The sequence below is a fragment of the Anolis carolinensis genome, chromosome 3, assembly GCF_035594765.1.
Source record: "Anolis carolinensis isolate JA03-04 chromosome 3, rAnoCar3.1.pri, whole genome shotgun sequence".
NCBI lineage: Eukaryota > Metazoa > Chordata > Lepidosauria > Squamata > Dactyloidae > Anolis > Anolis carolinensis.
In genome coordinates this window covers 280,887,844-280,914,408 of record NC_085843.1, presented here as the reverse complement: position 1 = coordinate 280,914,408, position 26,565 = coordinate 280,887,844, and the positions used below count along the sequence as shown (strand labels likewise).

At 42.1% G+C, this 26,565-nt stretch overlaps 2 protein-coding genes across 2 annotated transcripts in view; both read left to right on the top strand.

The window, feature by feature from the left end:
* prss56 (serine protease 56) overlaps positions 1-3,774 on the top strand; it is a 64,846-nt gene extending 61,072 nt beyond the window's left edge. The window contains exons 16-17 of the mRNA XM_062976885.1: positions 692-828; positions 2,581-3,774. Coding sequence (XP_062832955.1) covers positions 692-828; positions 2,581-2,754 — 311 coding nt within the window. The 3' untranslated portion in view covers positions 2,755-3,774. The remainder of the gene's footprint in view (positions 1-691; positions 829-2,580) is intronic.
* A 3,529-nt stretch (positions 3,775-7,303) lies between these two features.
* The window catches only part of chrnd (cholinergic receptor nicotinic delta subunit), a 29,757-nt gene continuing 10,495 nt past the window's right edge, over positions 7,304-26,565 (top strand). Inside the window, exons 1-8 of the mRNA XM_008117850.3 lie at positions 7,304-7,447; positions 9,399-9,544; positions 10,809-10,853; positions 12,892-13,001; positions 18,867-19,022; positions 22,356-22,498; positions 22,825-23,025; positions 25,698-25,809. Coding sequence (XP_008116057.2) covers positions 7,396-7,447; positions 9,399-9,544; positions 10,809-10,853; positions 12,892-13,001; positions 18,867-19,022; positions 22,356-22,498; positions 22,825-23,025; positions 25,698-25,809 — 965 coding nt within the window. The 5' untranslated portion in view covers positions 7,304-7,395. The remainder of the gene's footprint in view (positions 7,448-9,398; positions 9,545-10,808; positions 10,854-12,891; positions 13,002-18,866; positions 19,023-22,355; positions 22,499-22,824; positions 23,026-25,697; positions 25,810-26,565) is intronic.

Below are 26,565 nucleotides of genomic sequence, written 5' to 3'. Positions count from 1 at the left end.
ATCCTGCCAGCCCATTGATAGCCAAGCTATACAATACCCCTGGTACTTTGATTGCATTAAGAGGATTAAAAACACATATATATGTAACTGCAGAATAGGGGCAATTCAGATGGTCTCCATAGCATAATTTTATGGCAGAGTCCCAAACCTTTTTTCATTTCAAGTAAGTAAAACAGAGTTCCAGATTATACGTAAACATTGTATTACACACAGGGTCCCCTCACATTATATATGGTCCTACTGTTAGGGATTTCTTGCTCCAGTGGGGTGGTGTAGTAGGATGTGTGCCTTGTCCTCCCTTGGAGCTAAAGTGCCACTTGGACATGCAATAGTTGTCCATAGTTGGCATGAAGTTGTCCTCCTTCCCTCCCTAGATAGTATAATGGTCTACTAAACAAAGAATCAGGCAATTTGCTCAAGCAGAAGCTTCTTGGGGTTAGACCATTACAGAAAGATGACTAGACATTTGTATTCCCTGAAATGTGCCTTGCAAACCATGAGACTTACTGCTTTCAGCAATTGACTTCCACCATTGATGTTGAAATAAGGTTCAGCTATCCCAGTGTTCCTTACATGGAATGGAAATAATATGACTTCTGTCCCTTGGAACCAATCTTTACAAGTCCTCCAGTCAAAATGTTGTCCAGATGCTTACTCCTTGTATCTCTTTGCATGCCCATCCATCCCCCAGCCCTCCCTTCTGCTCCTGCTCCAGAGTCCCGCTGCCCAGGCTTGAATGCCTCTGCCCAGCAGGTCAGTTCTGTGCGTGAGCTCTATCGCTGGATCCTGCAAGTGCCCGAGTCAGATCTTGCAATGATCTTCCAAGAGGTGAGGAAAGCAAATGCCTCTTCCATCTTGAGTCTGCTAATTTATTGACAACAAACAAGAGTCTTGGGATTCCATGAGACCCCGTGGCTACACTTTGCCTATCCGCATTGTAATCCTTTGTCTAGTTAAATAAAGGTCTTTCTATCCAAACATGCTTTTTGGCTGAAGAAAGGGATTTCTGTTGGGTGGATGCTTTTAATTTTTCTCCTTGTTGTATTTTCCGAATTGAATTTTTAATTTTTAATTCAATTGCATTTTCAATTTTGGACCTGTTAAGTATTTTAATTGCATTTAGAATCAGAAGTCCCATCTGCACTGCCATATAATGCAGATTTATATTGCATTATATGGTCAGCGTAAACTTATATCATGCAATTCAATGAGTTAAACTGCATAATATGAGTCTACACTGATTACATAATGCAGTTTCAGACTACATGATATGGCAGTAGAGATGGGACCAGAGAGTTGGAAGGTACCTCAAAGGCCATCTAGTCCAACCTTCTGAGGAAGTCTGCTTTCAAACATCTTACTAATGTGTACTTGAAACCTCCCTTCTGGTAACTCTGCTGCATTGGTTTGTATCCTACCAAGTGAAGCAATAGAAAACAATCCTATTTCAGTTCTTATGATATCCAATTTTCTCAACAGTTTCTCATAGGGTTTGCTTTCCAGCCCTTTTACCTACTTGGTCACCCACCTCCTTGTATCCTTCATAAGCACAATATTCCAAGTAACATGTAACCAATGTGAATACAGTAGGATTAGGGTATCCCCAAATCTGGACTACACTGAGCTTTTTTTTTGCCACTGTATCACACTGTAGAGCCTACCAAGATTCCTAATTTCTTTATTTTAAATTCAATTTTATTGTGATCTGCCTTCAGTCTCATTTTCAGGAGCACCATAGAACATAACTCCAGTAAATAAATAAAGAGGGTAGGTAGGTAGGAAGGATGGATGAACAGAAGGGAGAAGCATAACCAGAAAGCTATATAGACTAGAAGTGGGCTTCCTCTATCGGCAGGTGTCTGATGATGGCAACACCAGTTGTTTTTGTCAGGGGTTTGATGCGCTCGAAACTCCCTGATTTATTGGTGAGACAGGTCCTCTCACCTTCTCCTCTCCAGTCAGACCGCTTAAGCATCCAGCGAAAGCAGCACCGACAAATGACACCTCAGTCGTTATTCTGCTGATCCCATTGGTTCTAAGGCTTTATTTATTTACAAGTATATACAGCTACAATAACAAACACCATCGCTCTCTGGGATCATGCTTCCCCACCAGGGTAAAGCATGTCCTCTCTCTTTTTGTCTACTATCAGCACACACTGGCAACACCCAACATTCCACTGTCCATGACGAATGTTCCATCCACACTGTTGAAACCGGAAGACTTGACCTATTGGCCCTGCAGGCAGTCAATCAGGGCTGGCTGGTAATTAACTCGTGTGCTGCTGGAAAGCTTGCCGGAACACACAGATGCAAAATCCAACAGCAACATTTGATTTAACATTTCATACTACTGACACAATACATCAATAGTTTTAAGGTCAAGTCCTACCAAGTCTAGCTCTATCTTTAGTAAGTATACTGGAAATGAGTGCCCTTCATGAGCAGAAGTAAATAAGAGCTATTGGAAGGTGGACGCCATTCTCCTTCTATCACTTTTCCCTAACTTTACTCGCTTCCTTCCACAATGCAGGTGACTTTGAATCTGTCTTCCAGCTTCACCTTTTTCTTCTCCTCTCAGGTCCTTGTGGATTTAGCCTCCAAGAATGCCAAGGGCTTGTACCAGGCACGGGTCCGAGCCACCGTGGGACACAAAGGGACCACCTTTGCTGGCCTAATAGGACTGGAGAATGACTCACTGTACCGTAGCATGCCGGGACTCATTGCTCTTGCTCTGGAGAGCCTGAAGACCTAACCTGGTCACTCACTCCTTGGAGATGGTGAACCATTGGGACTCCCAGTCAAGACAGGGAGTAAAGGTTGAACATTTGGAGATCCTGCATCACTTAAGGCTCCGGGGCTGGACTTCCACATCAGCAGAGACTTGGATGTCAGAAATCAAGAAATGGGGAAACCTTGGCTAGATTGTTCTTGTGAAAGCTGCTAAATTGGAGAATGCAACTTTTGGGGTCAGGGAGCCCCACTTTCTCAGATAACCATTGATCCATCCCTGGCTGCACACCCCTGGAATTTCACCAAGTATTTGGCTTTCTCTGAGTCCCTTAAGCCCCAGAAGGGGCCCTTTCTTCTAGAAAAAAAGGTGACTTGGAAGGTGACTTCCTGGCCATTTTCCATTGAAAAATAAATCTCTCCAGGACCTAAAATGTCTAAATAGGGAAGATGGCAAAATTGCCTCTCATACTCGTCAAGGATGTTTGGGTTCAAAAAGCAGATTTTGAGAATGTTTTGTTCTTTAAAAAAGGAATTAATTGCCATGGCTCAATATAATGGAATTTTGGGAGTTGTAGTTTGGTGAGGCACTGGCATTATTAGGCCAAGAAAGCAAAAGACACTGTAAAACTACAAGTGTAATGATTCCTTAGCATTGAGCCATAGCAATTAAAGTGGAGTGAAACTGCATTAATTCTTCAGTGTAGATACATCCTCAGACACTTACCTGGTGGCACTTGCTTAGGAACCATAATATCCACTCCTTCCTCTCTTCTGTGTGTCTGGTTACCTGGGCCCAAAGGATACCTGCCAATCTATTGTGTCAAAAGCCAACTTACAAAAAAAAATCATCCTTTTATCCCACCCTCTTTCACTAGTTACTCTTCTCTTTCCCCTCCAATTCCAGCAGTACATCTGCAGGGCCTGTATATTAAATGTGTGGGTAGTATAAAATCTTGGGTAACTGAAAATATTTATTTGTACATTTGTAAAGCACCATTTATTTATTTGTAAATAAATAAAACAATCTATATTTTGCTGTAAAGATGTTTGTGGATATTCCTTTTAAAAGTTGCTCGAAGTAGCTTCAATTTTGTGGCCTCTTTCCCTTTAGAAGTAAGGTAAAGGAGTATCCAACTATCACCTGTTTAAACTCCTGAAAGAAGCCTTGTGAGGAAAAAGATTCATGTCTGATGAAGAGGTGAAGGCAGAGGTGCATTCGTAGCTTGCAGCTCAGAGCAAAATGTTTTTAATAAAGCAATACAAAAGCTTGTTGTTAGATGGACAAGGTGTCTTGAAAAGCCGAGAGATTACATCAAAACATGATGTAGTTGTCTTTTCTGACATACATTCTGTAGCCAGAGTGCAGATAATTTTTGACTCACCCTCGTCCATGAGTGAAGGCAAGGAAGGTTTAGTATTCCAGTTATTTTGGCACGGCTATCTTTCTCTGCGTCTGTGTGTGTGTCTCAGTATACTTCTCTGCTGACAACAACTGTGTCAACCTGTTGCCCAAGGATCATTTCCACTGGGACAGGAAGCGACTGTCAGGGAACTTTGATGGATGACGCAGGCTGGGCGCTGCGCCGCAAGGAGAGGCCGGACCTGCTTCAGAGCCACAACAGTTGCTCGGTGCGCGGACTGCAAATCCATGCATGGCTTGCAACCTGCAGTGACCCTTTTGCTACCCCAACAAGCCAGGCAGGCAAGCTCTCGTTTGCTAAACTTCTGCTTGATCACTTGGCTGTGGAGCTCCATAGCTGGGAAATTAGCAAGAAGTGAAGGCTGTCGACAGCTCCTTACAGTAATATGCCTGTATTTATAGGATATACATCCCTGGCTGGACAATGGTTATGTGAAATTGCAGATACAACCAAGCCCCATTGGATAACGTCACTTTTAGCTTTTTTAAACTTCTTTGCTAAAACCTCAGCAAACATATTTGACTTATTATGACAACATACTTTGTGCAGTTATTATTTGCTATGCGGAATGTGCTGTTTTCTGTGCGGAAAATGCTGTTTTCTGCATGAAAAATCAATGTGAAATTTCTGCAGAATAAGCTCTAAAATGTGAAGTTCTTCTAAGTCCATAATTCTCCTCAACATGGTTTTCTGATAAGTAAGAAGTGCATTTTTGGACCAAAATGTTTCATTTTTTGAGTATTTTTTTCATCTCTAGGCTCATATTGTGCCAATATACATACAACAATTTGCACTTATCCCTTTCCCTGTCCAATTGTTTACAGCCTGGCCACATTTGCAGTAGCTTACCAACATTGGTTGATAAGCGCTGTTTCAATTGAGTTTTAAGTTGTTTGCCTATATGTTTTATTTTACTGTATTTTCAAATTGTACTGTATTTTATGTTCTGTTTTTGGCAGTATGTGCCGTGTGCAAGCCGTCCTGAGTCTCTTCAGGGAAATAGCAGCAGGATACAAGAATAAAATTATTATTATTATTATTATTATTATTATTATTATTATTATTATTACGCAGCAAACAAGATAGATATGCTGGATTTTGTTTCACAAAATCACAAGTCGAACACTTCCCGTGTCTAGGACTGTGTGATGTATTTTCGGATGATGCGCGCAGATTCCAGCAGGGTGGCCTTTTGCAGTTGGCAGATTGTGATTTTGTCAATGTCTATTGTTTCCAAATGCCGGCTGAGATCTTTTCGCACAACAATACATAGGGAATGCAGTTCTGAGGATATGGTTGTACTCAGTTCTCAATTGGAGGATTCTCAATTACTTGGCACCAAAATGAGCATAATGATCAATTATATAGGGCTCTGGTTTGAGCCTGGATTTTCGATCCCACATGGCTTCTAAATGTGTTCTTATGCTCACCTATATGTTACACAGATGTAAACACCAATGTAGGCTGTGGGCACAGCAGCTGTGAAGGAAGGAAGGCTCTGGAGAACGAGGAGGAGCAACTTAGACAGCCGGGTATGTTTAGCCTGGAGAAGAGAAAGTTGAGAAGGGACATGACAGCCATGCTTAAATATTTGAGAGGATGTCACACTGAGAAGCGGGCAAGCTTGTTATCTGTTGCTATAGAGAGCAGCAATGGATCCAAATTGCAGGAAAAGAAATTCTACCAAAACATTAGGAAGAACTTCCTTTTGGTAGGAGCTGTTCATCAGTGAATTATGCTGTGCCTGGCAGTTCAGTCGAGCATCCTTCTTTGGAGGTTTTGTTATGAGAGGCTGCATGGCTGTTGGTTAGAAGGGCTTGGACTGAATCTTCCTGCATTGCAAAAAAAGATAGCTCTGGATAGCCCTTGGGGTCTCTTCCAATTCTATGATTCTTTGCACACAGCAACACAACACCAAGTGGCACCAAGTAGATACGAGGATTGAATGAAAAGTAATGCCTCCACCTTCATAACTCCTCAACAGATGGCAGTCCTAGTCTGCGGCAGGTCTTGGCTTGTTCAGTAGACTCTCCATTTGGCGGGAAGCTTTAGCATTGAGCGGTTGTGTTGTTAAAGTGCAAAGTATGGAACCTTGTGGAGACAGTTGATCAATGCAACTTAAGCAACATACAACGTGCAGTCATTGAATTCTTGATAGCAGAAGGTGTTACCCCAAAGGAGATTCATCAGAGAATGCAAGCTGTTTGTGGTGATTGTGTTGATGTGAGTACTGTGAGTCATAGGGTGAGTAAGTTTAAAGATGTTGAGGTGGGAACATCTTGCATGACAAACAAAGAGTTGGACATCCTGTGACAGCAACCACCGATTTTCACAAGCAAAAGGTGTACAGATTGATTCAGGACGATCGTCGTATCACTCATAGAGAAATTTCAAGCATAATCAGCATTTCACAAGAACGTGTGGGTCACATTATTTCTTTGCTCGGCTATCGGAAGATCTGTGCACGACGGGTCCTGTGAGACGCTGGTTGCGGAAACAGAGTGTCGACTTCTTCCATGATGGCTTCAGAACACTTGTTCATCGTTGGCAGAAATGTATCCAATTGTCTGGTGATTATGTGGAAAAGTGAATAGTGGTAGTTAAAGAGCACATTCTAAGGATTATTTCTGTGTTTGATTTATTAAAATATTCCCATCCAAACCCAAATAACGAAGGTGGGAGCATTACTTTTCATTCAACCCTCTTATATCACCTACACATTTCTTCAGTGCTGGAGAAGAGACCGTGTCCTCCAACACCGGAGGGCAGCAAGCTAATTTCGGAGGTGAAGAACAGGTGATTGAGCTTATTTTGCTCTATCCTCCAAGAGTAGGGAATGACTAGGGAAATTTGTCAGGAATGGCTAAGCGTAGTGGCTATGTTGGCTAGGTGGAGGCGAAGAGCTGTGCTCCGAAACAATCAATTTCCCAAACAACTGTTTGTCCCTTGGTCTGCGGTGTCTCCTGGAAGAGCCTCAATTTGTCCCCTCCTCACCCAGCTTCTTGCTCTTCATTTACCCAAAGCAGGATTCCTGTTTCTTGGATCCTGGAAGGGAAGGAAGGGATAAGATTGTCGGCTCTTGTTTCCTGGCTCTTGTCTCCCTCCCCTGCCCACCCAGGCTCCCAGCTGCCACTGTCCATTCGCATTCCTCGGGCACGGTCCCAGCTCGGACTTCCATCCTTTTGACAAAACACACACCGAGGCGTCAGAGGGAAGCTGGGCAGAGACAGATCCCTGCCAACATGGACAGGCCGATGCTGCGCCTGACTCTCCTCTGGGCCTTGGTCCTTCCAGGTAAGGCGGATCTTCACCCTCCTGGGCTTTGAAAGTTTGGGTTGGTTTATGGGGACACTCAGCATGCACTGTTTGCAAGAAGGTAGCTTCAGAAGATGAAGGATATGAGGCTGAACATGGGCTTATGGGTTAAGACATCCTGTGGAACATGCCTTGCTGAAACACATCTCCTTGAACATGGAAGCTTTCTTATGGTCAGATGTTTGGAAATTTATGGAAATTTATACCTATCCTCTAGACTGTTCCACTATTTTATGTCCCTGCTTCCTGTGGTTTTATTCTTATGTCTTTCTCACCGAGTTTTTACTTAGTGTTCATGTGGCCTGCCCTGGTTTTTATTGCTTTTCTGAATTTTGGGTTGTAATGTATGTTATTATTTATTGTATTGTTAAATTGTGTTATGATATGTTGTTTTATATTTTGTCATATTGTATGGTTTTGGGCATGGCCCCATGTAAGCCGCCCCAAGTCCCCGTTGGGGAGATGGTGGTGGGGTATAAATAAAGTATTATTATTATTATTATTATTATTATTATTATTATTATTATTGTGGTTACTCTGTACATGCTCTGATGATTTCTGTTCATTTGTGTCTTACTTCAATATTCCAAAATGGAATTCAGGCACTGAGGAGAAAAAGGTGGACACAAATTCAAATTTAATTCCTGAAATGGGCCAAATTGATTCTTAATAATAATACAGTAGAGTCTCACTTATCCAACATAAACGGGCCGGCAGAACGTTGGATAAGCGAATACATTGGATAAAAAGGAGGGATTAAGGAAAAGCCTATTAAACATCAAATTAGGTTACGATTTTACAAATTAAGCATCAAAACATCATGTTTAACAACAAATTTGACAGAAAAAGTAGTTCAATACGCAGTAATGCTATGCAGTAATTACTGTATTTACAAATTTAGCACCAAAATATCACAATGTATTGAAAACATTGACTACAAAAATGCATTGGATAATCCAGAACGTTGGATAAGCGAGTGTTGGATAAGTGTAATACTACTGTAATAATAATAATAATAATAATAATAATAATAATAATAATAATACTTTATTTATACCCCGCCACCATCTCCCCATGGGGACTCCGGGCGGCTCACACGGGGCAAGGCCCAACTAGCACAATTTACAGAAACAACAGCATAAATACATCGAACAATATACAAAAAATAATAAAACACAGTAAGACAATAAAACAAGAGTTAATACAGCAGTAAATCAATCAACTACCAAGTACAATTCAGTCGACATCATTGGTGGGGGAGGGGGGATTGCAGCAGCAATATAAAATAACATCATCATTTAAAATACCAGAATAAAAGGGACCTAATAAAATTCAGGATAGAGTTATAGTTCTTTATCTGGAATTCTGAAATCCAAAATACAGTAGACTCACTTCTCCAAGCTAAACGGGCCGGCAGAAGCTTGGATAAGCGAATATCTTGGATAATAAGGAGGGATTAAGGAAAAGCCTATTAAACATCAAATTAGGTTATGACTTTACAAATTAAGCACTAAAACACCATGTCATACAACAAATTTGACAAAAAAAATAGTTCAATACGCAGTAATGTTATGTTGTAATTACTGTATTTACGAATTTAGCACCAAAATATCACAATATATTGAAAACATTGACTACAAAAATGTATTGGATAATCCAGAACGTTGGATAAGTGAGACTCTACTGTACTCCCAAATCCAAAATTTTCCCTAGATAACTGAGATAGTAACACCTTTGCTCTCCGATAATTCAATGTACACATAGCTTTGTTTCATGCACAAAAATATTTAAAAATACTGTGTATACAATATATTTCAGGTTAAGTGTATAAGGTATATAAGAGATAACCTAGAGATAACCTTCTAGAGATAACCTTCCACCAAGCACAGGCTGTTTCAGGCAACTAACTATCTTGTTCCCATCCTTCCAGGTGCCATTGGCGTAAACATGGAGGAGAAACTCATCAACTACCTTTTCACGGAGAAAAACTACAACAAGAATCTGCGGCCTGTGATTTCCAAGGAGGAGAGCGTCACCATCAAACTGGCCTTGACCCTCTCCAATTTGGTGTCCCTGGTGAGGCCAGATACAGAACCTGGTGGGAAGGACACATCGAGGCTGAGATCTTACACCAAGGAGAAAAAGTGAAGTGTTACATGAATGGAGCTATGCAAGAACTGGGAAACTGGCACTTCATTAGAAAATTGCAATGTCACACAGCTGCAAATGCAACCAAATGCCTAAGTGCAATGTCTCATCTGCATGCATAACAGACCAAGTATTGTGTGTACAGTAGAGTCTCACTTATCCAACATAAACGGGCCGGCAGAATGTTGGATAAGCGAATATGTTGGATAAAAAGGAGGGATTAAGGAAAAGCCTATTAAACATCAAATTAGGTTACAATTTTACAAATTAAGCACCAAAATATCATGTTATACAACAAATTTGACAGAAAAAGTAGTTCAATACACAGTAATGCTACGTAGTAATTACTGTATTTACTAATTTAGCACCAAAATATCACAATGTATTGAAAACATTGACTACAAAAATGCATTGGATAATCCAGAACGTTGGATAAGCGAGTGTTGAATAAGTGAGACTCTACTGTATCTTGAATCACATGCAGAACTCTGGTTTCTCAACTTTGAACAGAACACAATCAGCCCTCCATATTCGTGGGTTTGAGTTTTGTGGAATTAATTAATATGTTCTCTCTAGAAATCTCTGGATCCTCCAGTGCAAATCTATGATCACCTTGTGACCATAGAGTCATGTTAGAGGATTCAGGGTACATCTGTATTGTAAAATTAATGCAGTTGAACATCACTTTAACTGCCATGACTCAATTCTATAAGATTGAGTCATGGCAGTTGTAGTTTTACCAGACATTTAACCTTTTCTAAAAAAACAGTGTAGGTGCCTCATCACATCACATTCCTTATGGGATTTATGATCTTGTGGTATGTTATTAAATGTAGAAATGTGACTATATAATATTTCTTAAAAGGGGTATACTAGTTAGAATAAAAAGAACAGCAGATAAGGAATGAGAAGTCTGTAGACTAGTTTTTACACTAGTGTGTATGTCTGTGTGTTGCTATGTTTTATTTTTTGTGTGTTTATATTCTTTCTGTGTCGTACATTTTTGTACTAGTTAGAAAGTAGATTAGTAGGTGGTGTGCGTGTTTTTTTAATGTATAAGTTTATAATGTGTTTTCTCACTTTATTATAGTTGTATTATTGTTTTTTTAATCAATAATAATTCATAGCAAAAAATGTGGATGATAGAATTCATGGATGAGGACAGTTTGTTCTTCCTTTTGTGTTTTTACAGAAAGAAGCAGAGGAAACCCTCACCTCCAATGTCTGGATTGAACATGTGAGTAGAATTAGTCAAGTTAGTCCTGGACCGCTTGGGGTGCATCTACACCAGTGGTTCTCAACCTGTGGGTCCCCAGATGTTTTGGCCTTCAACTCCCAAAAATCTTAACAGCTGGTAAACTGGCTGGGATTTCTGGGAGTTGTAGGCCAAAACACCTGGGGACCCACAGGTTGAGAACCACTGATCTATACTGTGGAATTCAAGCAGTCAGACACCACGGTTGTGACTCAGCCTCTGGTGAAGATTTTGGGATACAGGTTCAAGATGGAGGGATTCAGGTTCAGAATGAGTGTCAAGATGACTCTGATGGGAAATATGGAATTCAGGTGCATGGTGTTCCTGCTGTGGAAGATGGGGAACAAGGAGGCTTTCCCACGGGAGGAAATGGTGTTGTTGATGTGGATGTTTCCCAGGTGCAAGAAGCAGGAAGGAAGAGCAGCTTCCAGCCTGATAACACTAACTAGCAGTTTGGCCTTGACGATACTCTGGATCGGACCAGCCGCTTGGAATTTAGGGGAGTTTGCAGAAGTCTTAGAATAGCAAATAAGAGGGAGGGCAAAGGGCAAAGGAATGCCTTCATGTTATGCTATTAAAACAGACTGCTGAGAGAGGAATCTCTGTCAAAGCAAGGCTTCGTTTGAGTTAGAAGCAGCTCTTGCTTTCTTGAATTATCCTGTAATCAAGTTCATGGGACTATGTCATGTGTTAATGGAACCTTGTTTTATGCCTAAGATTTTCTTGGATTAATCTGTATAGCCTTGGTTTTGCAACAATCTTTTGGATCTTTACTTTTGCTTTTTAAGAACTATTTATTTCTTTTTTTACAATGGTTTTTTCTTTTTTTTCACTCTCTAACTATATTACATACTCATATTATTTACCTTTTGTTACCCTTCACCTAGTGCTATCCCTTCACCCCAGACCAGCCAATTACAATATTTATTTCCAAAATTCCATTGTTTCTTTTACAGGTTTTTCCCCCTTTCCTTCTACGTATACAAACTCTATAAATTTTCCCCATATCTTCCCAAAATCATCCTTTTTTAATAACCCTCTTTTAATTTTAATATTACATGTCAATTTATCATTTATTGCAATATCCCAAATCTCCTTATACCATTCTTCCAATTGGCACTCCTCCCTCCCTTTCCATTTTTTGGCTATTAACTATCTTGCTGCTGTTACCAAGTTGGCGATTAGTTCCTTTAACTCTTTTGAGATTTGAATATTATCCACAAATGACAACAGTGCTATTTCAGGCGTTTCTATTATTTCTATTTTGGTGATTCCCTTTATTTCTTTAAAAACGTTCTCCCAAAATTTTTGAACATATTTACAGGACCACCACATATGTAAATATGTATCGATTTCCTGACAGCCCCTCCAGCACTGCTTAGAGTACTTCTTATCAATTTGATTTAATCTAACTGGTGTGAGGTACCATCTCCAAACCACTTTATAATAATTCTCTTTTATTCTTATAGACATGTTTTTTAATATACGCTTATTTCACATTTCTTTCCAGATTTGAGGGTGTATTTCCTTATTGCAATCTAACTCCCACATTTCTTTAAGGTGATCCTGCTCCTGCTCTTTATTTATTAGCAATTTGTAAATATCACTTGTTATACCTTTAGTTCTTTCTTTTCCTTCCCTTCCCCCCCTTTGATTAATCATCTTCTCAAATTTTGTAAGTTCTCTATCTCCCTTATATTTCTTATTATATTTCTTTCTTAACTATTTATTTCCTATTTCCTAATAAACTACAAAAGACTTCAACCTGTGTACAGCCTGGTGTGTTCAGCAAGGTGAAGCTATCCTGAGGTGCGACAACCACTTCAATTGCCATGGCTCAATGCTATGGCATAATGGGATTTATAGTCTTAAAAGTTCTAGAGCTTTCTCTGCCAAGGAATATTAGTGCCTCACCAAAACACAATTCCCATGATCAGCGGGAGGCATCTCTTGGTGGCAGGATATCATGGCCAGGCAGGATACTGATCTGACCACTTCGTATGTTTCTGACTTCTCTTAGGGCTGGACAGACTATAGGCTGCAGTGGAATGAATCAGAGTTTGGTGGCATCGGGGTCCTCCGTCTTTCACCAGACATGCTATGGCTGCCACACATCGTCTTGGAGAACAAGTAAGGTCCAGCTTGTTTAAACCTAGCATCTCTGGCTGGTTTACGGGGCCTTGTTCTTGTGCCTCTCATAATGCAGTAAATGCAATGAGTCTACACTGACCATATAATGCAGTCTTGTAAACAGGTGGGGCCAACCATGACCAGGCCATGCAACACTCATGGAGAGCATGGAAAATTGTTTTTGGAAGTAATTGGTTACAGTTATAGATCTTCATAGTTCAATACAGGTTCTAGAAATTACACTTCCTTCTCCTATGTCCGAAGGTACATTAAAGGTGAATACATAGATAATATTCTGTTAATTAGAAAATTTAAGTGCTATAAATGGGGTACAAGCTGAGCATCCATTATCTGAAATTATCCACATGAAATATTGACACCTTTGCTGTGGCGCAGGCGGGAGAGCAAGCCAGCTGCAATTAACTGCAATGAATCACTCTGACCAGGAGGTCATGAGTTCGAGGCCGCTCAGAGCCTATGTTTGTTTGTCTTTGTTCTATGTTAAAAGGCATTGAATGTTTGCCTATATGGGTAATGTGATCCGCCCTGAGTCCCCTTCGGGGTGAGAAGGGCGGAATATAAATACTGTAAATAAATAAATAAATAAATAATGGTTCAATGTATACAAACTATGTCTTATGTCCAAAAGGATTAAAGTGTCAAATAAAATGATCTCCTATGATCTTCTATGAGGTATATAAGAAACAAACAATGAATTTTGTGTTTAAATTTGGATCTCGAAGCCCCATCTACTCTCCCATATAATGTAGTTTGGAACTACACTACCTGGTCAGTGTAGTCACACATAAAATGAAGTTCAATGCAATTAAACTGCATTATATGAGTCTGACCATGTAATGCGCTTTGAAATTGCATTATATGGCAGTGTAGATGGGATCTAAGACATGTCATATTATATATATATATATACACACACACACACACACACACACACACACACACACACACACGAGTATAAGCTAACCCGATTATAAGCCGAGGCACCTAATTTACCACAAAAAACTGGGAAAACATTGACTCCAGTATAAGCCGAGAGTGGTTAATTTCAGAAATAAAAATAGATACCAATAAAATTACATTAATTGAGGCATCGGTAGGTTAAATGTTTTTGAATATTTACATAAAAGTCTAATTTAAGATAAGACTCTCCGACTCTGATTAAATCATTATTCTCATCTTCTTCAATGTAAATGTGCTTATGTATCCTTTTAATAATAATCAAGTAAAATAATACATGTAATAATTATTACTATTATTATTATTGTTATTATTATTATTACAGTATTACGGGAAAATAATACATGTAGTAATAAATAAAGTAAAATAATAAATATAATAATAATAAGATCGGAGTGAAATAATAAATGTATTATTATTAATAATAAAAATAGAGTAAAATAAATGTAATAATAGCAACAATAATAGAGAAAAATAATAAATGTAATAATACCAATAATAATAGAGAAAAATAATAAATGTACCATATATTCTCAAGTATAAGCTGACCCAAATATAAGCCAACCAGGACCCTCACCCAAGTATAAGCTGAGGGGGGCTTTTTCAGTCTTAAAAAAAGGACTGAAAAACTAGGCTTATACTTGAGTATATACAGTGTGTGTGTATATATATATATATATATACACGCACACACACACGTGCACGCAAAAACAGGTATTCTTATATCTGAAAAAATCAAATTTGAATTCAGTCACAAGAATTTTGAATAAGGGATACTTAGCCCATATTGTGATACAAAACCCCCCTCGATGGATTGTCACCTTGCCGTGGTGAGGGGGCTTGCGTGTTCCGATGAACCTGTGGGCACTGGAGTGATGCACTCCCAGGAGTGGCCGCAGGGGAGGTTCCAGACCAAGCACAATCCGAAGACCCAAAGACCTCAACGGCGGAGCAGGCGGAGGATAACATGGTACATGTTACAACGGCTGTGAAGGCGGAAGAAGGCTGCAACAGACTGAGAAGCCACTGTCGTTGTGTTAACCACACCACTGCTGGAACCTCACTCTGTGAAGACTGTGTGTTGACCGGCCGTGCACCGACCTCCACACATTAAAAAAAATCACGCACAGGCGTCTTCCAACAAAAATAAAAACAAACCTACAAAAGTCCCATGGCGATCAGCGAGTGGCGACGGGGGCAGGACTGTGAAATCTGGAAGCCCCTAGTCACAGACTGGCACATGGGCGGTGGATATGGACTCAGTCGTTCTACCTCAAGGACCGAGGCAGTTGAGTAGTCCGGCAGCTGTATCCATGACTGAGCAGCCCTTTTTAGGATCCGCTCTGCTCACCCCACACGGGGAAGGGGCTAGAAAAGGTGCCCTAAACATAGTCTGCCTCTCCTACCCTGACTGGACTGCCGCGTCCAGAGGGGTCACCACTCTGCGGCCAAAAAAGAAAAATGAACTTTGGAACATGGAACGTACGGACATTGTTAGATAACACTGACAGCGAGCGCCCCGAACGCAGGACTGCTCTCATTGCAAGAGAGCTGGGACGCTTCAAGATCGACATAGCAGCCCTTCAGGAGACCCGGAGAGCAGGAGAGGGGCAGCTGAAGGAAGAAAAGGGAGGCTACACCTTCTTCTGGAAGGGACTACCTGAAGAAGAGCGAAGAAGAATACACGGAGTTGGCTTTGCTATCAGAAACGACCTGGTGAAGCACCTGACTGAAGCACCCACTGGCATCAACGAACGACTTTCAACCCTCCGAATTAACCTTGCCAAAAACCAACAGGCAACCATCATATGCGCCTATGCACCAACTCTAGATGCTGACGAAGACATCAAGGAAAAATTTTACTGTCAGCTGGATACCATCCTATCGGAGATACCTAAGGAGGACAAAATCATCCTCCTGGGGGACTTTAACGCAAGAGTCGGAAGGGACTCTGACCTGTGGCCAGGGATCATAGGAAAAGACGGGGTCGGAAACAGCAACTCGAATGGCATCTTGCTTCTCACCAAATGCGGAGAGCACAACCTTGTCATCACCAACACGCTCTTCCGCCAGAAAAACAAGCTCAAGACATCATGGAAGCACCCTCGGTCAAAGCATTGGCACCTCCTGGACTATGTTATCACACGTGCCAGAGACCGCCGCGATGTGCTTCTCACAAGAGCCATGACAGGTACTGATGACTGCTGGACAGACCACAGGCTAATCCGATCCACGATGGCTATCAAGATCGTCCCCAAACGCAGACTCCAAGGAAGGAAAACAAGGCGAAAAATGAACACCCAAGCCCTTCAGGTGCCCTCCAAACGAGCCCTTCTCCAAACAACACTCAAAGATCATCTACCCACAGAACACCCCGAAAATGTTGAGGAACATTGGAACAAACTGAAGACCTCCATCATCACAGCCTGCGAAGAAAGCATTGGATACCTAACTAAGAAACATCAAGACTGGTTTGATGATAACGACAAAGAGATCCAACAGCTGATTGATAACAAAAGGAAAGCCTTCCAAACATGGCAGAGAGACACCAACTGTGCTGCCAAGAAAAAGATCTATGCCAGTGCAAAAGCCGAGGTCCAAAGAAGGACCAGAGAACTCAAGAACATCTGGTGGACAAAGAAGGCTGAAGAAATCCAACACCTTGCAGATACCCATGACGCTCAGGGATTTTTCAAAGCCACAAAGATCATTTATGGACCAAGAAACCATGGCATACAGCCCCTACGCTCATCAGATGGAACCAAAATTCTGAAGGACAAAACATCAATTGCACTACGTTGGAAAGAGCACTACCAGAACCTGCTGAATCGCAGCTCCAATGTGGCCGAAGAGACCCTCTCACAAATCCCGCAACAACAAACCAGGGATGAGCTTGCAGCACTGCCTAGTTTGGAAGAAGTCAGCAATGCCATCAGCCAACAAAAAAACAACAAAGCTAGCGGACCTGATGGGATTCCCGCTGAAATCTTCAAAGAGGGTGGACCTGAGCTGATGCAACAACTCCACCAGCTTATTGAAAAGGTGTGGATGACCGAGAAAATCCCAGCAGACTTCAAGGATGCCACCATCATCACCCTTTTCAAGAAAGGGGACAGAACAGACTGCGGGAACTATCGTGGTATCTCCCTTCTAACCTCCGCCGGGAAAATCCTCGCAAGAATCCTTGCAAACCGCCTTCTCCCTGTCTCAGAAGACACCCTCCCAGAATCCCAGAATGGCTTCCGCCCCTCCAGAGGAACAGTGGACATGATCTTCACTGCTCGACAGCTCCAAGAAAAATGCAGGGAACAAAACCAACCTCTGTACATGGCATTCATTGACCTTGCAAAGGCATTCGACACAGTGAATCGCAGCGCTCTCTGGACCATCCTCCAAAAAATCGGGTGCCCTGACAAATTTGTGAACATCCTGCGGCTCCTCCATGATGACATGATGGCAACAGTCTTGGACAGCAACGGCTCCCAAAGTGACCCATTTAAGGTTGAATCAGGTGTCAAGCAGGGATGTGTTATTGCCCCCACCTTATTTTCCATCTTCATCGCTATGATACTTCACCTTGTTGATGGGAAGCTTCCCACCGGAGTGGAAATCATCTATCGGACAGATGGCAAGCTATTTAACCTCAGCAGACTGAGAGCCAAAACCAAGGTCACCACAACATCTGTTATAGAACTCCAATATGCTGATGACAACGTAGTCTGTGCGCGTTCAGAAGAAGACCTACAAGCCACTCTAAACACCTTCGCAGAAGCATACGAGAAGCTCGGCCTCTCACTGAACATCGAGAAAACCAAAGTGCTCTTCCAACAGGCACCAGCTAATCCCTCTGCAAAGCCAGGAATACAGCTTAACGGTGCAACATTAGAAAATGTTGACCATTTCCGCTACCTTGGTAGCCACCTCTCCACAAAAGTCAACATCGACACTGAAATACAACACCGCCTGAGCTCTGCGAGTGCAGCATTTTTCCGTATGAAGCAGAGAGTGTTCGATGACCGGGACATCCGTAGAGAGACCAAGGTGCTTGTTTATAAAGCCATTGTCCTCCCAACCCTGCTCTATGCCTGCGAAACGTGGACTGTGTACAGACGTCACACCAAACTCCTGGAGCGTTTCCATCAGCGTTGTCTCAGGAAAATCCTGCAAATCTCTTGGGAAGACAGGCGGACAAATGTCAGCGTGCTTGAGGAAGCAAAGACCACCAGCATTGAAGCGATGCTCTTACGCCATCAACTCCGTTGGACTGGCCACGTTGTCCGAATGCCCGATCACCGTCTCCCAAAGCAGCTCCTCTACTCTGAACTCAAGAATGGGAAACGGAATGTTGGAGGGCAGGAAAAGAGATTTAAAGATGGGCTCAAAGCCAACCTTAAAAACTGTGGCATAGACACTGAGAACTGGGAAGCCCTGGCCCTTGAGCGCTCTAATTGGAGGTCAGCTGTGACCAGCAGTGCTGCGGAGTTTGAAGAGGCACGAACGGAGGGCTTAAGGGAGAAACGTGCCAAGAGGAAGGAGCGTCAAGCTAACCCCGACCGGGACCGCCTTCCACCTGGAAACCGATGTCCTCACTGCGGGAGAATATGCGGGTCAAGAATCGGTCTCTTCAGTCACCTAAGAACACACGCCCAAGATACCAAGGTTGGAAGACCATCGTCCTCGAACGTCGAGGGATCGCCTAAGAAGAAGAGAAGAAGATACAAAACACATTATCCTGCCTGTCCATCTTGTCATCCTGATATTGACTTATGTATGAGATCAACTTAGACATGACTCTATATGGTAGAATGAAATTCTTTAGGGTGAACAAAGCTTAGCTGGAAAAGCTGACCGCACCCTCAACCAAGATGATTTTCTTTTCCATTTCAGCAATGATGGTAATTTTGAGATCACCTACAGTTGCAACATCCTCGTCTACAGCAACGGCTTGGTGTACTGGCTCCCGCCGGCCATCTTCCGCAGCGCCTGCCCCATCAACGTCGACTTCTTTCCATTTGACTGGCAGAATTGTACCTTGAAGTTCAAGTGAGAAAGTGCCCGTTAACCTTCCATTTGTTTTGTGGACTTGTGTCTGTGCATTTGAGATCCTGGTTTCCCAGCATGTCATGATTTGTAACCAAGACCTTTGTGGGGTTGTCAGTAAGACTATTCTTGGGGCGGCAAATGGGCCAGAGGGGGTAATGTCATAGAGCTTCCCAAACATATCCTGTTGGTGACATATTTTTAAAATATGCATCATTTTGCAACACTGTTATTCAGTTTTAACAGCAAACCAGAAGTTAAACCTGTTGGGAATCACCCTGGACTACTCAAGTCTAGATGTAGTTAGATAGATGATAGAGTTAGATTGAGGGAATCCTTTCCCTGTTTCCAAAGCATGCCTAGACAGGCTTTACTGTGTTTCACTCTATCCTGTTTACATCCCTTACTTTGAAGTTAGTAGAAATGTGAATCTTTAAGGACACTAACTTCCCATTGGTCAGAATGTCTTTTATGGCCCCAATAAACTGGACCATGAGGTTGGAACCATTTTGGCTCTCTCTTCTCCCTTTGTTCTTCAAGCTAACAAGAAGCATCCTGCCATCTCTCCTGGCAAGATGTAACTATTTAGATGTTTGTTATTTTTCCTTAGAAACCAGTCTAGAGTAGACTAGACAGCTCCCAAGCCTTTCTATCTACAATTGTCAAGGACAGAACGCCACAAGATAAGATATAACAAAGTTTATTGGAGTAACAGAACCAAAAATGCCCGTAAAAGACAAGGGCTAGGCAAACATTGGCCTTAAAAGTAAAAAGACACAAGGAAAACATTCAAAAGATAAACCGGATTAAACCGGAGTTTAATCCGGGTTAAACCAAAAAAGCTTACTTCAGCCTGGGACTAAAACAAACAAAAGCTGGTGAACAAAAGGTTCAAAGGAATACAAAAAACTGGCAGCAGATGCTTCTCTGCTGCCAAAAGCTATGTTTGAGTAACTAAGAGGTTACTCCTCCACACAGCAAGCAATTTCCAGATACAAACGCAGCATTCAAGGGCAGAAGCGGTCAGCGAAGTTCCAATCCGGTCCGAAGGTCGTAAGGCAGGTACAGACGTTTGTAGTTCACCAGGTCCAACGATAATCACAGGAAGGAGAGTCCGAGGCCGTAGTCAGTCAGTCAGTCAGTCAGTCCAGAATAAACAGATGGCGTCCGTCAAGAAGACGACGGAGGTCCAAGGTAGTCAGCAAACGAATCACACCCGTCTTCAGGAATTTCCCACACAGAGCCCAAGCGTTCGTCCAGATTACCTTGCCCAACGCAATTAGCCATTGCTTCCAAACCCCATTTTATGCCAGTTTACAGCTCCTCATCACTATCAGCTGTTACCCTAATTCCAGGCGTTTCCTCATCACTTTCCTCATCAGAACTGAAACACCTTTGACTATGCCCCACAGCATCCCCAGCTGTGGATCCCGTCCCATCCCTCCAGCTTGTCCACGGGTCTAATCCTGAAGGTCCCCAATCGCCTTCCATACTATCATTGCCAGTGGCACCCAAATCCTCCCTCACACGAGTCCATTCCATGTCATCCTCCTCTGAGCTAACCATCTCTTCCTCCATTCTCTCAGTAAAACCCTCAAAGGAATCCTCGTCAGATGGTTCTGCAAATAAGTCCCGCAGCCGCTTCCTTTCTCGCTCCTCGAGAGTATTCGACTCCCGAGGAGTCTTACGACCACGTCTCCCAGTATCGGAGCCATAAGGCTCAACCATAACAACAATGGAGTTTTTTTTACCTGAATAAATACTTTTTGAACTTTTATTGAGACTCTGCAGTCATTGCAATCCTAAATAGACAAAGGCTTCTCTTGCTCGCCCGCGTGTAAGTAACTGTTGCATTTGAAAGCTTTGCTTTTGCTACTCTGCTGATTTTGGTGGAATCTCCCCCAGAGAGGGTTAATTTGAGTCTTAACTGCTCAGAGATTACCACAACAAAACCAACCCCTTATAAGGGATACAGACACATACATAAACTCTTGTAATCTCACCCAACAAGGTGAAAACTGCATGCAGGAATTAAATAAGATAATGTTGTCATTCTTTATATGGAGTGAAGAAAAGAAAAAAAGGCTTTTATTGGGGTCTGATTAAGTAAAAACAAGCAAATAAGCAATCTTTGAAGTCAAGTCATCTCCCCATAGCTTATTAGTAGAGAGGTTACACGCCATGCATAGATCTCACCTGATTAAGAAAGCAAGTCCTTGTCATTCAGGAACATCCGTGATCAGGAACACTGAAATCTGAAATACTGCAAAATCAGTGATACCTTTTCTCAAACTCGCAAAAAGATATTGAACATATTGTGTATGAATTACCCCTAGGTAATTTTACATAAACCTTTTATCTTTTCTGAAAAATATACTGTTTTGTACAGTAGAGTCTCACTTATCCAACGTAAATGGGCCGGCAGAACGTTGGATAAGCGAATATGTTGGATAATAAGGAGAGATTAAGGAAAAGTCTATTAAACATCAAATTAGGTTATGAATTTACAAATTAAGCACCAAAACATTATGTTATACAACAAATTTGACAGAAAAAGTAGTTCAGTGCTATGTACTGCTATGTAATGCTATGTAGTAATTACTGTATTTACAAATTTAGCACCAAAATATCACGATATATTGAAAACATTGACTACAAAAATGTGTTGGATAATCCAGAACGTTGGATAAGCGAGTGTTGGATAAGTGAGACTCTACTGTATTTTGAAAAATATAAGGTGTACACCAAACATAAACAATATTTTGGGTTAGATTTGAATCCCAACTCCAAGATGTTCAAAAATTTAGAAGAACCTCAAACCCAAGAGATGTTTTGTCGCAGGTGTTTTGTATAAGGGATATGCAACCTGTAGTTGCCTCCATATTTTGTCTAGGCTGGGTAAAGAAAATACAGAAATGTTCCCAACTCTCTCTCCTATTGCAAACTTCTTCCTCAATTTGCAGCAAGTGAAGTAAGCCAAGGATGAAAATGGGAGGAGGAGAGAGAAACTGGGACATTTTAATGGCAGCTGGAAAAGTAAAATGGCAGAGGTTTAATCAGGACTGTTCCTGACAAATTGAACAATTGTGGGATTTGTGCTTACTAGATGCTCCTCTCCTATGCCACTAATGTTTGCAGTGTGTCTTCAGTGTGTTATGTATTGTTCTCCTGGTTGGTTTTAATGTTGTAAGTGTAAAAGTGGCTTTCAAGGGGGTTTCTCAATGGCAACCACTTTTTCATTTAAGTTTGCTAAAAGTTTAAGATGCATTAGGAAGTGACTTTAGCAGCCTTTGCAACAGTGATCTTTGTAACTGGACTTCTCTTTGCCTTGGCCAGTTCCTTGATGTACAATGCCAACGAGATCACCTTGGAGGTCAAGGATGACGTAGAGTTGCCGGAGCAAATAGAAGGCGAAAAGGAGAAACCTGCACAGTCTTTCCTGGTGGAATGGATCATCATTGACCCAGAAGGCTTCACTGGTAACAGGATGGAGAGAAAACCCAATAATGAAAAAAATTACTCCTCTAAGATCCCAGTACTGTCGTTCCATCTTCTCCTTCCTTTCCATTCCAAAATACTGTCAGGAAGTTATGTCACTTCACTTCTTGCCCCAATTTTGCAGTGGGAAAAGGAACACATGTCAAAGCACTTTTGGAAGGGGCACGGGGTTTGGTGGGTGTGGGAGACAAATTGGCCAATGGCACCATATGTTGACTGACCCACCCTAAAGACAGCTATTGCTCAGTGCCGTCCTTGATTCATTTCTTTTTCTCCATCTCTCGCTCTGTCTTTCTTCCACCACCAGAGAATGGCGAATGGGAGATCATTCACAGACCGGCCCGCAAAAACATTGACCCCAGCGTCCCCCGGGAGAGCAAGAAGCACCAGGACATCACCTTCTACCTCATCATCAAGCGGAAGCCCCTGTTCTACATCATCAACATTGTCACCCCTTGCATCCTCATCGCCTTCATGACCATTCTGATCTTTTACTTGCCTGCGGACAGTGAGCACACTCGTTGTTTGCTGGTGGACCTCATTCATTTGGGGATGTCAAATTTGATTTGGATTTTAAAAGAATTATAGAAGGTGTAGAGCAGGGGTCCCCAAACTAAGGCCCGGGGGCCAGATGCGGTCCTCCAAGGTCCTTTACCTGGCCCCTGTCCTAAACTTTAGATTTAGGGTTGACCTAAGTCTACCTGGTCCTTGGAGGTGTCTTTGCTTACTTATAGCCTTATGAGATCGTCTAGATGGTCTTTGAAGGTCTCTTTGTTTAGCTACGGCCTTATGAGGCCATCTAGATGGCTTTTGGAGGTCCCTTCCCTTACCTATGGTCCTATGAGACAGTCCAGATGGCCTTTGAGGGTCCCTTTCCTTACCTATGGTTTTATGAGATTGTCTAGATGGCCTTTGGGGGCCCCTTTCCTTACCTATGGTCTTATGAAACCATCTAGATGGTCTTTGAGGGTCCCTTTCCTTATCTATGGTCTTATGAAACCATCTAGATGGTCTTTGAGGGTCCCTTTCCTTATCTATGGTCTTATGAGACCATCTAGATGGTGTTTGAGGGTCCCCTTCCTTATCTATGGTCTTATGAGATCATCTAGATCAGGGGTCCCCAAACTAATGCCCTCCAAGGTCATTGACCTGACATCTGTCCTAAACTTAAGGGTTGACCTAAGTCTGAAATGACTTGAAGGCACACAACAACAACAATCCTAATTTTGGACTATTTCATCATAGTCCGGCCCCACAACAGTCTGAGGGACTGTGAATCGGCCCTCCACTTAAAAAGTTTGAGGACTCCTGGTGTAGACTGCTATAGCCACTCACAAAGGTTCAGTACTCCCTGTCAAATCTGGGCAAAGGGCTGCAAAACCCAAGTCCCCTCCAGAGTGGCAATACTCTAGAGCAGACTCAGGAACAGCTACACTGTGTACCTCCAACTTGCTATTTTAGTGGGGTTAAACCTAGTTTGGCCCCACCAGACAGTCAGAGAATTGGAAGATACCCCAAGGGCCATCCAGCCCACCTTCCTGCCAAACAGGAACATCCTTCAAAGCATTTTTGACTGATGGCATTCAACCTCTGTTTAGAAACCTCCAGAGAAGTCATTCCCCCCTTCTTTTGCCAAGTCACACGAACAAAAGTGTCTCATGATGACCAGCAGATCTCTGGAGGTCCATCACTATCTGCCACAGCATCAAAGGATGGCCTCAGATACTTTTCATCCCAGGAAAAAGGGGATGACAACACGGGTCTGTGTTGACAGTAGACCAGTTTGAACTAGGACCAATCTACATGTCCGCATTAGCCCTGAAGTGCAGGGTTCCCTCTATGAAAACTTCAGAGCATTTGCTGACTTTTGCTATTCCAGGTTAAAATTGTGTTAACCCTTGTTTACCTCACATTACAGGCCCAATTCAAGGTCTGGGACCCATGTAGATAGGTCTTAAAGCTTTAAAAAAGTGGTAGGGTTGCTTTGAGTTGGACACAACTTGAATTCCACTTTAGCTAGTCCTAACTACCATGGCTGCATCTTACAAAACCCTGAGAATTTGGTGAGCTCCCATGGATCTATTGGATGGAACCATGGCATTTAAAGTCTCAGAGATTTGTGTGGAGGGAAGGAGACCAAAAGGAGGAAATAAATGTGCTATAAATCTGTCATGATTTATTTATTGGTCCTCCTAATGTTTTGGACTTAACTTCTCTTGCTAATGACCTTGAATTCCAGGAGTTGAAATTTCAAACAATTGGAGGGTCAAAGTTTAGGAAACTTTATTCTAGGACAGGGGTCTCCAAATTAAGGCCCAGGGGCCGGATGCGGCCCTCCAAGGTCATTTACCTGGCCCCTCTCTTAAACTTTAGACTTAGGGTTGACCTAGGTCTAGCTGGTTTTTGGAGGTCTCTTTGCTTACCTATGGTCTTATGAGATTGTCTAGATGGTTTTTGAAGGTCTCTTAGCTTAGCTATGGCCTTATAAGACCATCTAGATGGCTTTTGGAGGTCACTTTCCTTACCTATGGTCCTATGAGACCGTCTAGATAGCCTTTGAAGGTCCCTTTCCTTACCTATGGTCTTATGAAACCATCTAGGTGGTCTTTGAGATCCCTTTCCTTATCTATGGTCTTCTGATGGCCTGATGAGATCATCTAGATGGGCTTTGAAGGTCCCTTTCTTTACCGATGGTCTTATGAGACCATCTAGATGGTCTTTGGAGGTCTCTTTGCTTACCTATGGTCTTATGAGATCATCTAGATCAGGGGTCCCCAAACTAAGGCCATGGGTCAGATGCGGCCCTCCAAGGTCATTTCCCTGGCCCCTGACCTCAGTTTTAGACTAAGGGTTGACCTAAGTCTGAAATGACTTGAAGGCACTCAAAAACAATCCTAATTTTGGACTGTTTCAACATAGTCCGCCCCCCCCCCCAACACTCTGAGGGACTGTGAATCGGCCCTCCACTTAAAAAGTTTGGGGACCTCTGTTCTAGGAGATTGAAACCTACACCAAAAGGATTCTAATGGGTTGGTTACTATCTGCTATATTTATAGAGAGCCCATCATTCTGGGGAGGAATCTAAGGAGGGGTAGAAACCAAGGTGGGCAATCAGGGTGGACCAATGATGGAGCTTGGGAAAGCTATCCTGTCTCATGCTTCTTCTTTTTTGGTTTCTAGGTGGAGAGAAGGTCACCATGGCCATCTCCATCCTACTGGCTCAGTCTGTCTTTCTGTTGCTGATCTCCCAGCGCCTGCCTCCCACCTCCTTTGCCATCCCTCTCATTGGCAAGTAAGTCTTGCCTTGCCTTAAAAATGAATTCATTTCCAAGACATTTTCCAGCAGAAGAGTAGAAGTCCTTGTAGTCTGAATTTGTAATCGTTCTTCCAGGGGTTTTTGGAGGACATTATCATATTTTGCAACACTATCTCCTAGCAACCTGCAGATAAGTCCTCCAAGTTATTAACACTTGTTTCTCGTATATTTAAACTGGTGTGTGTGGTTATACAAGCATAAGCATATTGAGAGGGCTTTCCCCTGACAAGTGAAGTGAGAATATGTGACTTAGGCTGGTATCACTAGAGCCAAAAGAGTAAAGAGGCAAAGAGTAAGCATCTCATCTGAAATCCTGTGGCTGCCTCCTGCAGAATTCTGGGGCTTGTAGTTTTGGTGAGACAGTCATTAATCAGCCCCAGATGGTTTTAATAATCTATCCTGTATTTATTATGTCCTTACCATTCATGTGTGTAAACTCAATTTTTTAAATCTTCATATTGTTATTTTAGTTGACTGGTTTTTAACTGTTATAATATTCTTGTTTTATATTGTATTAGTTTTTATCTTTTATATTGTGATTATATCATGTTGTTGTTTATTTTGTCCTTAAGTTGTTTGGGCCTTTGCCCCATGTAAGCCGCCCCGAGTCCCTGTGGGGAGATGGTGGCGGGGTATAAATAAAGTTATTATTATTATTATTATTATTGACACAATGACGTTGTATGACACAGCAAACAAGATAGATATGCTGGATTTTGTATCACAAAATCA